We start from the raw sequence: 16,460 nt of genomic DNA on the forward strand, positions 1-16,460 counted from the left end.
AAAATATGATGCTGCTTGGCCTGCTGTGTTCATCCAGCTCTACACCTTGTTATCTCAGATTCTCCAGCATCTGCAGTTCCTACTATATCAGGTTTTTCTAACAATCAACAATGGTCATCATTAGACTCTTAATTCTAGATATTTATTGAATTCAAATTCCACCATCTGCTGTGGCGGGATTTGAACCCAGGTCCCCAGAACATCATCGGGATCAACAGTCCAACGATAATACCACTAAGCTATCGCCTCCCCTATAACATATCCTACTTTTTTAAAAAATGCGCACAGTCCCAGTAGGAATAGCTGCATACTATCATTCATTTATGAAAATGGTGATTTTACTGGCAAGCCCTGTGCTTATATATGGATTATGTTAAACATTCAACAATAGCAAGTTCTATTTGCATAGAAATAAACACATAAATTACACTTGCTACTTTTTACAAATACAAGAATTTAGAACATTGCAACTTCTTATATGACAGCTTGAATTGGAGGCTACGTTTGTAGCAGGATTCCAGCTCCTTAACTTATGGTTTGAGCAAATGTCTCTCTTTTTCAAAATGGATTGTCAGTACTTCAGACTGCAGTACCAGATGTCTTCTTTTAGTTAACAAGGTCAATGAAACCACAAACACAAGGGCAACAGAATGAATAACCTATTATAGAACATTAACTTCTTCAGTTCAGAATGATATATTTTGACTTTAATTTTTAATTGGCAAAAGGCCATCTTGAACACCAATTTACAGAAAAAAAAACCCTGTCCTTTTTTTGCTGTTAACAAAGTTGGCAATATAGTTCATGGTGAATTTCAACAAACACGTTTATTATAATCAAAAACACTAAACACCCAGTTATCTGGCATGTATAGGGAATGGGGGCACTGATTGTATGAATTTGTGGGTCACGTGGGAACTGCTCTGCTAGAAATCCAGTGCGCTCAAGTATTCTTCAAATAAAAAAATCTTAAATCTAAATATCAAAACAGCAGTGCAATTTACTTGCTGGGTTCTGGATACTCCGATAATGTGTCATTAGGATCATCAACAGAACTAACTCTTGCATCTTTAGCAGCAACTGTTGTCAAGGGCTGATGAGATGGGGATTTAGGCCTAATCACCCTCTGGAATAAGTTTTCAATTTACATCCTTCTCCAGTATTTCACACATTTCCATTTTCTGTTTCAAAGTCAAAACGACATGTCCTTGCGTGGTACTCTTAGGCAACAACGTGGATTCGTGGATGAAAGATTTTGGACATAACACGTTCACAAATTCAACCAGCTGCCACAGTCATGGGGCCTGTGTGAAGAAGAATGACAGGCAGTACTAGGTACTACCACATGACAGGTGAACATGTTCACTTAGGAACCTGGTGGTTTTTTGAAAGTAAATTTTCTTTGAAATTTTTGCTGGTTGCATGAGAATTCCAGATAACTGGGAATTTACTGTATCTAACCCAGCAAAATAGGTAGTTCAGTCTCACTCTCTTTAAAGATGTGGAAGTTTAAGAAGTGATATTTATGCTCGGAGGTATGAACAATATCTTCATAAAGTTAAGCATGTAACATATATGTTAAAACACCATCTGCAGAGACTATCCCTGAAAATTATTGACACTCTCTGAGAATAATCTGAAGTGTCAATAATAAATGAAGTTTAATACATTTGTTGGACTTAAAACAAATGAATTGGAGAATCAAAAGATTAGGTGAAATTTTATTCTCCCAAGTTTGAAATTTCAGTTAGAGTTTTGAATAATTCGATGTAAGGGAGAGGTTTATTTGTTGGACAAATTAAGAATAAGACTGTCCGAATTCCTTCACCAACAAACAGTTCCCCTTGCCCACCAAATTTAATTCGGCTACTTATTTGCTACAAACATTCCTTATGGATATAAGGAGGGCAAGGTGGGAGAGAAACGAAGGCAGAGGGAGCGAGATTCAGAAAAAAGATTTAAGTGCAAGAATGCAAATTGAGCATCAGGGCATGGGGAAAAGAATGAAATCAATGTCTAGCAGTGAGAATGAGTTTGCGAGTGGTATCTGGTGTAAGGGAGAGGATGAGCAGAACTTTACACCCATGTTGAGTTTCTCCAGCAATTTCTCAGTTTTTGCTTTACAACCATTGGAGTTTAAAATCAAGCATTGGGGATTAGAAACTAGCCAAGAGATTATTAGGTCATATTCATTCTTGGAACGTAAGTGTCATTGGGAAGGTTAGTATTTACTGCCCCGTTCTGGACTGTAATGGAGAAGACAGCCAGTGAGTCACCTTCTCAACCATGTATTCCTTGTGTAGACACACACAAAAGGTAGGGATTTGGCCCAGCAGTGATGCAGGAATAATTTTACAACGTCAGGATGGCATGAGACTTGGGAGAGGGAGCTTTCAGATGATAGTGTGCACTTGTGCCTAACGTTCATGCCAACTCAACAGTAGAAGCTTCAGATTTGGGAGGGTTAATCAAAGCAGCCCGAGAGTTGTTGTGGTGCATTCTGCAGATGACATATGCTGCAGCCATGGTAGGCCAATGGAAAGCATGAATGTTTAAGGTGGCACTTGGTATGCCAAGGATCGGCTCCCTGACTTGGTGGTCTTAATTCTTTGTAGTGGTTTGACACAACAGAATGACTTCAGAGGGTGAACATGCCTTTTTGCTTCAGCCTAAGAAAGTGACTTGAGTGTGTATCATGAAGGCGTGGAGTCTGGTGATGTGGGCTGAAAATGAGGCCTTTGCTAAGACTCAAAGTAGTGAATGAAATTGAGAAATCTGCTTGAAAAAGGTAGAACTGGTTGTCAACAACACGTATATGAAAAGGCAGCTAAAGATGTAGATGACGCTACCAAGGGGCAATGACTGATCTGAGAAAGATATCAAAATGTATCCTTGGAGTTGACAAAAGGAGAAACGCTTGTTTATTTTTAAGAAAAAGTTTTAAAAGTCAGTAATTTTCAAAATGGAGGAAGCCAGAGGTGGTGAAACCATTTGCAAAGAATAAAACAAATTCTAGGAGAATTTTATTTCTGCAGCAAATTGTTAGAAAACAGCATTGATGGTCAAAATGGAATCCATAATTTTTAAAGCTACATTCATAAAGGAAGGAAAAAAATAAGTGAAGGGAATGAGGCATATAAAACAGTGCGGCCTTTATGCTGAGCAGCATAAATTGCCCCATTGATAGTGCTGCCAGATTTACAGACAACTTGGATACCTTAGGAGAATTAGGTCAAAACATTAACATTTTAGATGTCTAAATTCTCAGGAAAGTGGGATGATAACAATTTGCAGAGACTAATAGCAAATCTCAGAAATAATTGGAAAAAAGAAACAGGATATTTAACTTTATAGTTCAAATACATCTCAGTTTGTCAGCAATTTGCACCTTGATTAACAGCACTGTACAGGACAGCAGTGTGAGGTGCCCCATATAGGATGAACTATTTTTACTAAAAATAGCACAGTACAGAATAAACAGGATATGACATCCCAATTGTATGGAAAGATTATACAATAGGGACAGAATTGTAGTTACTGAAAATACGTTTTGTATTTTTAGAAACAAGTGCTAAGACCAACTCAAGTGCTAATTTATGAAAAGCTGACAACGTTGTCTTCAATAATTCCTTAGTGTATAACGCGTGACAAAACTTATAACCCAAAAGAAAGCAATAACTTCTAATAAAAATGCTGGAATTCTCATTGGCTAACTTATATTGTACAGTATGATTTCATGTTTTAACACTTCTGCTGTGACAGAAAAGTCTATCAGCAACATCAATTAATACTTAGTGGGTAGCCAATACTCTAAAGTAGAGAAAAGATAACTGGTATTGATGTCTTTACATGACGACAACGACATGCTCATCACAAGAGTGTTTCCTGGAAAAGACTGCAGTCTAAACTCTCCCCTACTGCGTTCACTTTTTCCCTGTTTTACAGAATTGTAACATCCCATTACCAAACATTCTTACCCTCAAACCTGAGAATTTGAGCCGACTTTAAGCATTTAAGCTCCACTTGGTTGATTCCTTCTCCCAACATTGCAAAAGTGAATTTTCCTGTGTTCTTCATCTGCTGCAGGTGGCTGTTCTTTGACTAGGTAGATAACAAAGAAACCATCCTCTTCCCTCTGCACACCACAGCGCTATTCTTCCTAGTCTCCTCCTCCCTGATATTCTTGCTTTTTGATCTGTTCAAAACCATCTGAGAAAATCTGCTTCTGCCTCTGTTTTCAGGTGTTATACCTGGCCTGTGCATTTCAATAGCATGCAACCGAAGCCTCAGCTTTTCACGGCAACCAGGTGATGCGGATGTGCCACTGAACAAAGCTCAGCAGATCACATGATCATCTTCATAACTCAATTTCACGTTTATATTGAAGAGGCAGTTAAAACATAACCAACCTGTAAAACCTCACATTTGCAACAAAACAAAGAATGCGAGAGAAGTTCAGTGCAAATAATAGCGTCAGCCGTCAAAATTTTCAGCTGCAATTTAGCGTTGGAAAACATTTGTCTGCCTGAACACTCCATAAAACAAACACATTTCAGTTTTCATTAAAATGCCACTAGTCCAATAAATAGTCTCTAACCAACAATTATTTTTCCATTTGCTTTTTGATGTTTTAAATTTGAAGTGCTTACTGTGAACAAAAGTTGAAACTCAGACAAAATATTCATAACTTCGAAAATGGTTGGTCTCATGGGTCTAGGCAAATTAGATTCCAAATCATTAAATATTTAACAAAATGTGCTGATGTCTGCATACTAACGTTAGTGGAATGTTATAAAGCACAAACTACAATTGTTTACGGTGGTTAAAATGTTTTCAATTAATAAATATCCTATGTTTGTAAGTATGGTAACAGGATGAAAACACATCTAGACATTTGAGAAATAAAACCATTTAAGTCAATGCCCTTGATATAATAGTTATGAAAATCAGTTTGCATTCCAGAAACAAAACCAGATTTATCTCAAGAATTATATTAGCTAAATTGATAAATAATGAAAGAGCCGAAAAGGAAATTAGATGCAGTCACAAGATATTTGCTTTAATCTACAGCAGACATTCTCAGATGAGCAGCACATCTATGGTAATCTTTTCGTGCGGAGTTTCCTGCTCTCTCTGGTTACATGATTTATCACACAGTAATTATACATAATGGTCAATGTGAATCAGTTAGGGACCAATTAAATTTTATTCTTAGGGCATATGTCAAGTTACAGTAACCTATCGTGTGATCCCATCCTTCCTTTACATATTAACAATCAATAAATTGAGTTTGTGGTATCAGTTGAATTTACTGAACTGTTTATATAAATCATATGTACTAAACATTGATCAATATTATAGTCCGTTTTGAAGGCTTCCCACATAATTAATTTGAACCATTTGTTTTTAAAAGCATTTAGCATTTCAAAGTTATTTCGAAGTACTCTGCAATTTTCTTCCATAACTGCTAGCAAGACCAGAAACAGAATGACAGTGTAAGCGAACATCTGTAGCAAAATATACCAGCAGGGAATATATTGAGATAGATCCTGACCCATGGACCTCTTCATCAAACCATTCGAATTAATGAAATTATGAAATATCACAGCACGAATTAGTAGTTTTGTTGCCTTATCTTGCACTCAGCTTCCAGCTATACCCACAAAGTACACTGGTCATGATATATACACTGCTTGTACTATTCCCATCTCTTACAAGAATTAATTTGCTCTTAGTCTTTCTTCTCCAAAAGCCAGTGACATCTTCCTGGTGAACTGTTTCTTAGACAATCACCCTCGCTCTAGTTGCTTTTTTTCCTATGCAGAAGTGCGTGCTGCAAATATGATAAGGCTATTTGACAGTAGGCATCACAAAGCTGAATGTATTCTTGCTCAACCTTCTAATACTTAATCCGTAGAATCTGGGAATTCTAACAGCACTTTTCCTCCTCCCTTCCCTAACCTTAGGACAATGATGCCTATTGTATACTTTGGCTGAGATTTAGCTAAATCTGCACTGGCTACAAATTGAACACTGGATTATCTTGTGCCTGATTGTTCAGCTACACATTGGGCAAAATTGCTGAGCCTTGTTACAACAGTGCAATGATGTCTACAGAAGTGCTGCTTTGGGATTTTGCTCTCAGTTTTGAGTGGCTCTACAATTGACTGAGTGTAATGTACATTAGTGAGAAACTAGCTATGGCATAGCAACAGTACAATCTGAACTGCTACTTTGTCCTGGTGTTATTTCTTTGACTTCCAGAAGAAGAATGAGCAATTGATTGGCTAACTCATTTTTCAGTAACAATACTACTTTCATAAGCGTTGTACAGTGAAGTTACTGTAAAATAGGTCAAAATGCTGCACTACAATACGATTTAAACAGTAGTCTATATATTCTTTTAGTATATTGGTTGTGTAAATTAAATGTTCCATTTTCCTGAAGCAGTGATTTATTATAGCTGTTGGATTTTAACCAATTGAGACCATACAATAAACAGCATGTTTCAGTGTAATAGAATGCAAATCTAATGTTTAGACTCTAAAAAGGGAATTAAAATAAGAAATCAGCTATTCTTGACTACTTGTACATGCAACATTTGTGAAATACAGCATTGATACTGCATCCAAAGTTGGATACTCTTCCATTTACACACCATTATTCAAAACAACGGATCACAGGAACTATTGAAATCAGAACGCTTAATAGTTGTGTTAGTTTGAAACAATAACCTAAAATGCAACAGGAAAACAGAAACAAAGGCAATAGCTTTACAGCATTGCGCTAACTGAGAGGACTTTAACACATGGAGCTAGTCAGTTAAATAAAATTACAGATCAATTCCACTCAAATTACACTGCCCAAGTGGAACTTGCCATATGGTAACTCTCATAACAGTCCCACTAGTGCAAAGTCAACAGAAAATATTTCCAAAGAAGAATATGTTCTGTGGTGTGTAACAGCAGTGACTGATTACAAGGTTAATAACATTGATAACACATTTAATAGATTATTGATCTGAACAGTTGACTTTGTGCTATTGTGCACTTTCTTCATATATAGCCCACTTCAAGACAGTAATTGCCTTGCCCACACATATTTCAATTATAAAAGCTTTTTAATTAAAAATCTATACTTCATTGGTACACCAGTTAGAAATAAAACTGATGTCATATACAAGGTCAAACCAGAAGTGGCAACACGAAGTGCCCCACCCAATCAAGTCTGATGTCATTTCATGAACAAAAGAGTATTGTATCTTGCACCAAACCCAACCCTTGATCAGCACATCCTGTATCTTTTGTTCTTTTTGTTTTTAAAAGAAAAAAACCTCACTTGGTTCCAGCTTTACAGTATTTTAGCCTTGGGTTTGTGTCTCAAGCCTATCTTTCAAATTTGCCAGCAATGTTATAACTTGGAAAGAGTTTTAAAAAGTTCTCAGACCATAATGGGGAAGATTTCAGCAGAGCAGCCAGATTCAGCAAGTCATCTCTGTGGAGTTTCCTATAGAAAGAGGTTCCTAACACAATCACACCCCGCTGAATGTGGTCGACTATTTGATGAGTAACAGGATGATTACCCTGCAGGTATATACAACTGCTCAAAGTTATAGGACTCCAAGCAGGCTCAGATTCACAAAACTGTAGCTTAAATTAGGTACAACACGAGGGACATTACAACCAGCTAAAGTGGCCCCAAGTTGAGAAAGAGTTTCTTATCCTGATTTCTACTATCCAAGTAACACCATTGCAAGTGGGTGTTATGTGAATGTGAGGCTTGGCTGATGACCACCACTGTCAAAATGTACAGACTGATGGACAAATGTCAAGACTCAACAGAATAACTGTCATTTGGACATGGCAGAGGGAGCAATTGATAACTATACTCCCAACAAGAAGTCGATAGTTCAGATGAAAAGAGATAGGAGCAAAGCCACAGATGGACATTAAAGAAGGCAGCAATTTTAACAACCTCTAGACATCCATCAAATTGTATACAAAATACCTCAGCAATCACATAATATAAAATAGATATTTTTGAAGGTGATAACACAGCATGGAGCTGGAGGAACACAGCAGGTCAGACAGTACAGTGGGGCAGGAAAGCTGACGTTTCTTCTTCAGTCCTGTTCCTCTGATGCTGTCTGGCCTGCTGTGTTCCTCTAGCTCCACACTGTTATCTCTGACTCCAGCATCGGCAGTTCTTATTATGTCATTTTCGAAGGTGAAGGTAGATTTTGTTTTAGACAAGGTAATCAATATTACTGAGAGTGGAGGGGATTGTGGAATTCAAAATACAGATCAACCATTATCTTGCTGAATGGCAAAACAGGCTCAAGAGATTGAATGGTCTCCTTCTGCTCCTAATTCAAATGTACTATTAGATTTCTAAAACTTCAGATGATTATCTCCAATTGCTACAATTAGACCTTAAAGAAAGAAAGCTTTGGGGCTGTAGATGAGCAATCTACTGAACCGTGCTCCCTTTAAAAAAAGGTTTGGAGAATAAAAGTTCCTTGTGACATTATGCTGAAAGAAATATTACAAATTATTAGATCTTGTTTAAAACTGCAGGGGCACTGGCCCCTTTTGATCTTGCCTGGATTTGGAGGTGGTTCCAGAGGATTGGAGATTTGTAAAACGACACCTTTGTTCAAAAATGGTGTAAAAATTGGTCTGTATTTGATGAACCAGTCAGTTTGACTTCAAGGTAGGGAGACTTCAAGAAACAATTATTAAGTACAGAATTAATAGTCACATGGAAATAGTGGATGATTTCAGAACAGTCTGCATGCATTTGTTCAGGAAAAATTGTCTAACTTCTTGGGAATTTGTTTTTGAAGAGGTGACACACAGTGTTAATGAGGGGAAGGCTGTTGATGTGGTATACACGGACTACCTGGATGTGTTCAATAAAGTATCAAACAGACTTGGGAGACAGGTCATAAGTGATGGAATAAAAGGGACAGCAGCAATGGGGATACAAAATTAGCTCAGGCATATGAAATAGTCGTTATTAGGTATTTTTCCAACTGGAAACAGGTTGGTAGTAGAGTTCTCCAGGGGTCAGGTATTGCTTTGTTCAATATAAATTAATAATCTGAAAGTAAGTGGATGGCTCCAAAACTGGGAGAATTGTAAAACTCCTGGTCTGGCATGGCTGCCTCCCATTTTGGCGTAGCAGTCTCTCAGTGGCCCAGCCTGGCCTCAGTGTGGACTCCTGGTCTTGAGGTGATTCCTCAAAGTGCAGTCGACTGTGGGTAAGCACTTAAAGACAGTAACTTTTGAACTTTCAGCTTTATTTCTTTATTTTCGACTTAAAACTAAGAACGTCCGCAATGTGAAACTTTTAACCTTACTTTGTATGTTGATGCTATACTACACCTACTGCATTGTTTAACTTTTAACTTTGTTCTTTCTTTCTACCTCGTTCTTAAGATTCTGTACCTTGGTTCTTGTACCTAAGATGGTGTCTTGAGTGGCAACATTATAAACTTTTCATTGTACCCCTGTATTTTTGTACTTGAGTATACGTGACCATAAAAAAAAATCAAAACAAAACAAAAAAATCAGTGAGGGAGACATGGAACATTGGTGGAGTGAGCAGATAGGTAGTAGATGAAGTTCAATGAAGAAAAGTGAGACTTGAAGTCCTTAGTACAAAGAACAAGAGGCAATATAAAACAAAATTCTAAAGAGTGTGTAAGAGCTGGGAGACCTGGATGCATATGTATGTGATTTATCAAACAGGTAGCAAGACAGGTAGAAAGAGCTATTAATAAAGCGAGCAGTATCCTAGGCGTCACAAATAGGAACATAGAGTACTAGAACTGGAACGTTACAATGAAATTATACAAGATACTGGACAGAACTCAGCTGGAATATGTGCCACTTTACAGGAAGGGTGTAAATGCATCGTTCATGGAAGAAGAAGAATCCCTACAGTGTGGAAGAGTTATGGTGAATGCAGAACAGTTTGAGAGAATGTTTCCTCAGACTAAGGAAAGATTGGAAAACGTGGGACTGTTTTCCTTGGACAGAAGACTAAGAGGAGATTCGACAGACATTTTCAAAATCATTCAGGGTCTGGACAGAGTGGATAGGGAGAAATTGTGTTCACTTGTAAAATAAAAGAACCAGAGAGCAGAGTTTTAAGATTTTTGCAAAAGCAGCTAATACAAGGTTAGAAGAACCATTTTTCACTTTACAGATAGAGTATTGAATGCACTACCCAGAAGTGAAGATTGGTTAAACAGAAACATTACCTCTTGAATATCTCAATTGAGCCTGTCTCCACCAGAGGCATTCAAGAGGGCATTAGTAGGGTTAAAATGGGGGAAAATATAGGCAATTGACCCTAAGGCAAAATGCTCATAGTTGGTGCAATACAATGGGCTGAATGGCCTCCTTCTAAACTGTGAACTTCTGAGATTAAGTATCACAGCAAGTGTGCATTTACCCTCCACTCGAAACCTGCCAGGGTAGGCCAGCAGAATAAGCGCAGACAAGCCCAAGTTGGAACCTGTACCTGTCACTGCCCCAGAGTATTCTTACATCAATTTATAACCAATGAAACACTTTTGAAATGTAGTGAAACATAATAAGTCAACTCAAGCACTGCAAGTGTCCCATATGATTTGCTTCCCATAAAGCAGAGAAGGTCAAGACAAAATTTGGCAGAGGTGTTCAAAAGCATGAAGTGTTTAGTTTGAGCAGATAGACATTTGTACCAATTGGTACAAGAGTCTAGAGCCAGAGTGCACCAAATTAAAGCAGAAGACCTAAAGGTGACATAAGAAAAAAACAAAGACATTATAATCTCATATGCACTGCCTGAAAGGATAGCATTGGTAGGTTCAAACATGGCATTCAAACTAAATAATTACAGGGGCAAGGCCAGGGGAGTAGGATTAGCTGGCCTGCTGCTACAAAGAGCCAACACAATCTCAATTGGCCAAATGGTTTCCTTCTGCACTCTAACTATTCTATAATTGCAAAAGCAATGAGATACTGTCCAAAACAATTTTATGAGATTTTAGCTGGATGATAAATATTGGCCAGGGCTTTGGGAGAACTCTACTGTTTTTTGAGTAGGGCCATTGGATCTTTTGTACTCATTTAAGAGGCAAATCACAATTGGTTCAACTTCTCATCTTAATGCCGGCATCAAAGGTTCTCCCTAGGTCCTGTGCTAATGTGTTCAGATCTCTGCAATGGCCCTTAAACTCATGACCTCTGACTCACTAAGAATGCTACAAAAGATGACAAGGTTATCATTCAAGAAATAATCCAATTAAATTGTAAAGATTATTTATGGCAGATTTTGAACGTCATAATTAATATTTATTAACAGTCATTTTGTTAAAAATAACTGTTGGGAAATGTCACAAATTGGGAGTTATATATCAGTTTATTTAAGAAGAATTATCTGGTTAGCATTCTCTCACATGCTCAAATAATTAAACAATGTAACTTTAAAAAGAGAATGCAAGAAATATCCAGTAGATCAGACAGCATCTACCATGGGAAACTCAATCAACATTTGAATATAATCTTAGGTCAGAACTGGGAAACCAGCTAACAAAACAAAAATGGAGGATTGACCAATGTTAAAAAGATACATTTAGGTGACTACTTTCTCACTCAGAAGTTACAGGGTCTAAAAAGTATGTAAGCAATGTTATTTTAAGACCTGATAGACTATAAATATTAATATAAATATAATATTGCATAAGTTAAAAGTAAATGCTAGATAATGTAGTTTATATAAAAAACGAAAGAACTGTGGATGCTGTAAATCAGGAACAAAAACAGAAGTTGCTGGAAAAGCTCAGTAGGTCTGGCAGCATCTGCGAAGAAAAAAAAATCAGAGTTAACATTTCGGGTCCGGTGACCCTTCCTCAGAACTGATGGTAGCTGGGAAAAATGTCAGTTTGTGCACAGAAAATAGGTAGGGGGATGGGGTAGGGAGTAAACGATAGGATAGAGCCTGAAGAGCAGTTAGATAGACAAAGGAATTGATAACGATCTGGCTAGGAGGGTAAATAGTTGTTAATGGGGACTGTTAGTGACTGACAATAGGTAGTGTGTAATGGCAGGTTATGAGATAACAAGGCCTGGGATAGGGGGCTAGGACTTGGGAGAGTTTAAGCCCTAAAATTGTTGAACTTGATGTTGAGTCCAGAGGGCTGCAAGGTCCCCAAGCGTTGAGCTTTGCTGAAACACTGCAGCAAGCCAGAGACAGAGATGTTGGCCAGAGAACAGGGTGGTATGTTAAAGTGGCAGGCAACAGGTAGCTCAGAGTCTTTTTTTTGCGAGCAGAACATAGACGTTCTGCAAAGCGGTCACCCAGTCTGCTTTTCTGAAGAAGGATCTAGGCCCGAAACGTCAACTTTCCTGCTCCTCTGATGCTGCTTGGCCTGCTGTGTTCATCCATCTCTACACCTTGTTAACCCAGTCTGTGCTTCGTTTCCCCAATGTACAGGAGATCATATTGTGAGCAGTGAATGCAGTCGACTAGATTCTGCGAAGTGCAGGTGAAGTGTTGCTTCACCTGGAAGGTATGTTTGGACCCTTGGACAGTGGGGTGGGAGGAGGTAAATGGGCAGGTGTTGCCGGTTGCTGGCGAAGCTGCCATGGGGCTGTGGGGTGTTGGGGGTGAAGGAAGAGTGGACCAGGGTGTCCCGGGGGAACGGTCCCTGCGGAAGGCGGACTAGGGAGGGGAGGGGAATGTGTGTCTGTTGGTGGCATCTTGCTAGAGGTGGCAGAAATGGCATCTGATGATTCTCTGGATGTGGATGCTGGTGGGATGGTAGGTAAGGACAAGGGGAACCCTATCACTGTTGCGGGAGGGAAGAGAAAGGGTGAGGGCGGAAGTGCAGGAGATGGGTCGGACCTGGTTGAGGGCCCTGTCGACAACGGTGCTGGGGAATCCTCAGTTGAGGAAGAAGGTGCACATTTTGGAGGCTCCCCTGTTGAAATTGACATCATCTGAAAATGTGTGACGGAGGCGAAGGAACCAAGAGAATGGAATGGAGTCTTTACACGAAGCAGGGTGTGAGGATGTATAGTCCAGTTGGCTGTGGGAGTCAGTGGGTTTATAAAGATATTAGTGGCCAGTCTATCCCCAGAAATGGAAACAGAGATGTTGAGGAAGGGAAGGGAGAAGTCACAGATAGACCAGGTGAAAGTGAGGACAGGGTAGAAATTGGAAGCGAAATCAATGAACTTTTCGAATTCTGAACGAGACAGGGAAGCAGCGCCAATGATATCATCGATATATCGGAGAAAGAGTTGTGGGTGGGGCCCGGAAGAGGACTGGAACAAGGAATGTTCCATGTACCCCACAAACAGATAAGCATAACTAGGGCCCATGCGAGTACCCATGGCCAACCCTCTGACCTGAAGAAAATGAGAGGAGTTAAAAGAGAAGTTGTTGAGGGTGAGGACAAACTTGGCCAAACGGAGAAGGGTGGTCGTGGGAGGGGATGGTTCAGGCCTTTGCTCCAGGAAGAAGCAGAGAGCCCCGAGACTATCATGGTGGGGAATGGACAATGTAAAGGGACTGCACATCCATGGTAAAGAGGAGGAGGCTGGAACTTGCAAACTGGAAATTCTGAAACTGGCGTAAAGCATCAGAGGAATCACGGATGTACGTGGGCAGGAGAGAGAAGACTGATTCAAGGTAGATCATAGAATCCCTACAATGTGGAAACAGGCCCTTTGGCCCAACAAGTCCACACCGACGCTCAGAGGATCCCACCCAGACCCATTCCCCCTGTGAACCCACGTACTCTACGCATCCTTGAACACTACGGGCAATTTAGCATGGCTAATCCACCTAGCCTGCACATCTTTGGACTGTGGGAGGAAACCCATGCAGACATGGGGAGAATGTGCAAACTCCACACAGACAGTTGCTTGAGGGTGGAATCGAACCCAGGTCCCTGGTGCTGTGAGGCAGCAATGCTAACCACAGTGCTGCCCCAGGAAGAGATGAGTTCTGTGGGGCAGGAACAGGCTGAAACAATGGGTCTGCCCCAACAGTCCTGTTCATGAAGTTTTGGAAGGAGGTAGAAGGGAGCTGTGCGGGGCTGGGGAACTATCAGCTTGGAAGCTGGCGGGGGGGGAGTGTGGAGGTCACCAGATGAAATGAGATCAGTTACCGTAGTCAATAAAATGGCTTGATGCATCATGGTGGGGTCAGGGGGAAGATAGAAGGAGGTATCTGAGGGCTGGTGCTCAGACTCTGCAATGTAGAGGTCAGTACACCAGACTACAACAGCACCACCCTTAATCGTCAGGCTTAGTAACAAAGTCAGGGTTAGACCTAAATGCATGGAGTGCAGTCAGTTTGGAGGGAGATAGGTTGAATTTGGTGTAGTTTATATAGTTTGCTCTGAATTTGAAGTTTATTTACACTAAAGAAATTTGTATTTTCTTTGTTTCAAATGAAGCAGCATAAATTAAACATAAACTGAACAATTTTGTACCAAAAACGCCCAGATATGTTGGATTAAGATCATTTGAAGCACACAGCAGAAAGGTACAATCAGAGCAGGAGTGTAGATTAATTTGAATAAAAGAGTCAGAATCAAGTGCTACCGTGTTAGAAAGCCGAATGGCATGCACTGGTACTGTTGTTGAAATCTACATTCATGAAACCTTAGACGAAGCTCATTTGCAACAGTACAACTGCAATCCCACACAATCACAAATAACTATATGGGAATGGAGCCCATACTGGCTAAATGTGTGTTTGCACGCCGCATGCCTACAGCGTGATTATTTACTCCCACTCCCAGATCCCGGGTTGAAACTTGGGTGACGGGGAGGAGAGTGGACGACTTAACTCACTCAGTGTAATTGTTGCGATTAATTGAGGCACATGAGCCAATCTTTCGGGACTTTTTTTCACCCTTCTCCCACCCGCCCGCTGCGGAAACTACTGCTTCGCTTTTTTTTGCATCTTCGGATTCTTTTCGTCTGAGATCACTTTATTTACAGGAAAAGCTGCCACCCATGGCATGGAAAATCTAACTGCTGACCGAGCGCCTGGCTGATCCACTGTGCAGCCATCACTCAGACCACATTCTCCTTGTCTCTTCCCCCACCCCAACAACAAAATAAAAAAACTCTCCTCTTCCCCCCACCCCCATCAAATCCAGTGGAGGTGGATTCCCCTGGAGCCCAGGAATAACATCTCGGCCTAAACAGGTAGTAGAGAGCCCAGGTTGGAGAGTGTGGAAAGGGGGGAGAGAGAGACAAGCGGGTCTGGAGGTCAGCCTAGACTCCGAGGCCTGCGGCTGGCCGAGTCACCGGCCTCTCTCACCTGCATAGTGGTCGAACACGGTCGGCACATATTCCTCGGGGAAGGCGTCGTTGGCGTAGCTCATGAGCAGACAGGTCTTCCCCACCGCGCCGTCCCCGACCACTACACACTTCAGCATGTCCCGCTGCTGCTCTTTCCCAGCCCCCAGCATGGTCCTCAGCGCCGGCCACTCTCCATCGCTTTCTCTCTGTCTGTGTCTGCGTCTCGGTGCTGGTCAGTCCCTGCCGACTCTTCCAGCCTCCTTCTCCTTCTCCTCTCTCAGGAAATGAGTTTCCCGGTAAATCCAAATTAGGAGATGTGCAAAGCAGCAGCTAACACAATGGCAGCTCTGTATGTGTGTGTGTGTGTCACGGAACTGCGCCAGGATCTTTAGCTAAATCCCAAGAGCGTCTGCTTCCTTCCAATTTCTTTTTTAACACAGGGAAACTGCAAAGGCACAGCTCACTCTTCGGCTTTTCTGTTTTTGTATTCCTCTCAGATGCAAGAAACTCAACCTCAAACCTAGATTTCACTCGATGATGCCGGAATTCGAGCTTCATTTCAACTTGGTTCTGATGTAATCCGATAGTTCGCGGGGAGGGAAGCACATAGCGTCCAACAATTCAGCGAGATTGGAAAAGCAGTCTATAATTTTGTAATTCAAATCCCTAGGGGATTTACCACCGTGACTCTTATTAAACAACCTTTTGCTTTGTAACAAAAATCTTGATTAGAGGTCAAATAAAACCTTTCACAAAAGATGGATGGGAATACGAAAATGATGACAACTTTGTATTTGCATTATTGGGAACTAGTTAAGATTGTGTGGAAGCGACTTTACGACTACAGCGGAATTTTTGTTGGTTTTATGGCCACATTGTGTGGTGAAGATGATAATTTCATACATTGTGTATTAAAGTTTAATTTTGTTATACTTTTCGATACACTTGTACAGTATATATTGGCACATTTAATTACTAAGGAGCCCGACATGCAATTAACAAATATCGTACATTAAGTAGAAACAATCTTATTTGGACTTTTATATCAAGAAAAAGCAAGTTACAAGTTGTTTCAGGTAAGACTCAAAAGAGTAAGATATTTCATTGATTGTAATATTTCTAAAACAGTGTCATCTAAAACTGGAA

At 40.2% G+C, this 16,460-nt stretch overlaps 1 protein-coding gene and 1 long non-coding RNA gene across 2 annotated transcripts in view; one reads left to right on the plus strand and one right to left on the minus strand.

Moving 5' to 3' along the window:
* Positions 1-15,877, minus strand: part of rhoj (ras homolog family member J) — a 55,584-nt gene extending 39,707 nt beyond the window's left edge. The window contains exon 1 of the mRNA XM_020511435.2: positions 15,334-15,877. Within this exon, the coding sequence (XP_020367024.2) occupies positions 15,334-15,484 (151 nt within the window). The 5' untranslated portion in view covers positions 15,485-15,877. The remainder of the gene's footprint in view (positions 1-15,333) is intronic.
* Positions 14,915-16,094, plus strand: LOC125483666. The gene is made up of 2 exons (XR_007262608.1): positions 14,915-15,218; positions 15,812-16,094. It is a non-coding gene; the product is annotated as an uncharacterized LOC125483666 (long non-coding RNA).
* The last annotated feature ends 366 nt before the right edge of the window (positions 16,095-16,460 follow it).

Source organism: Rhincodon typus, chromosome 8 (genome assembly GCF_021869965.1).
Source record: "Rhincodon typus isolate 14 chromosome 8, sRhiTyp1.1, whole genome shotgun sequence".
Taxonomy (NCBI): Eukaryota; Metazoa; Chordata; class Chondrichthyes; order Orectolobiformes; family Rhincodontidae; genus Rhincodon; species Rhincodon typus.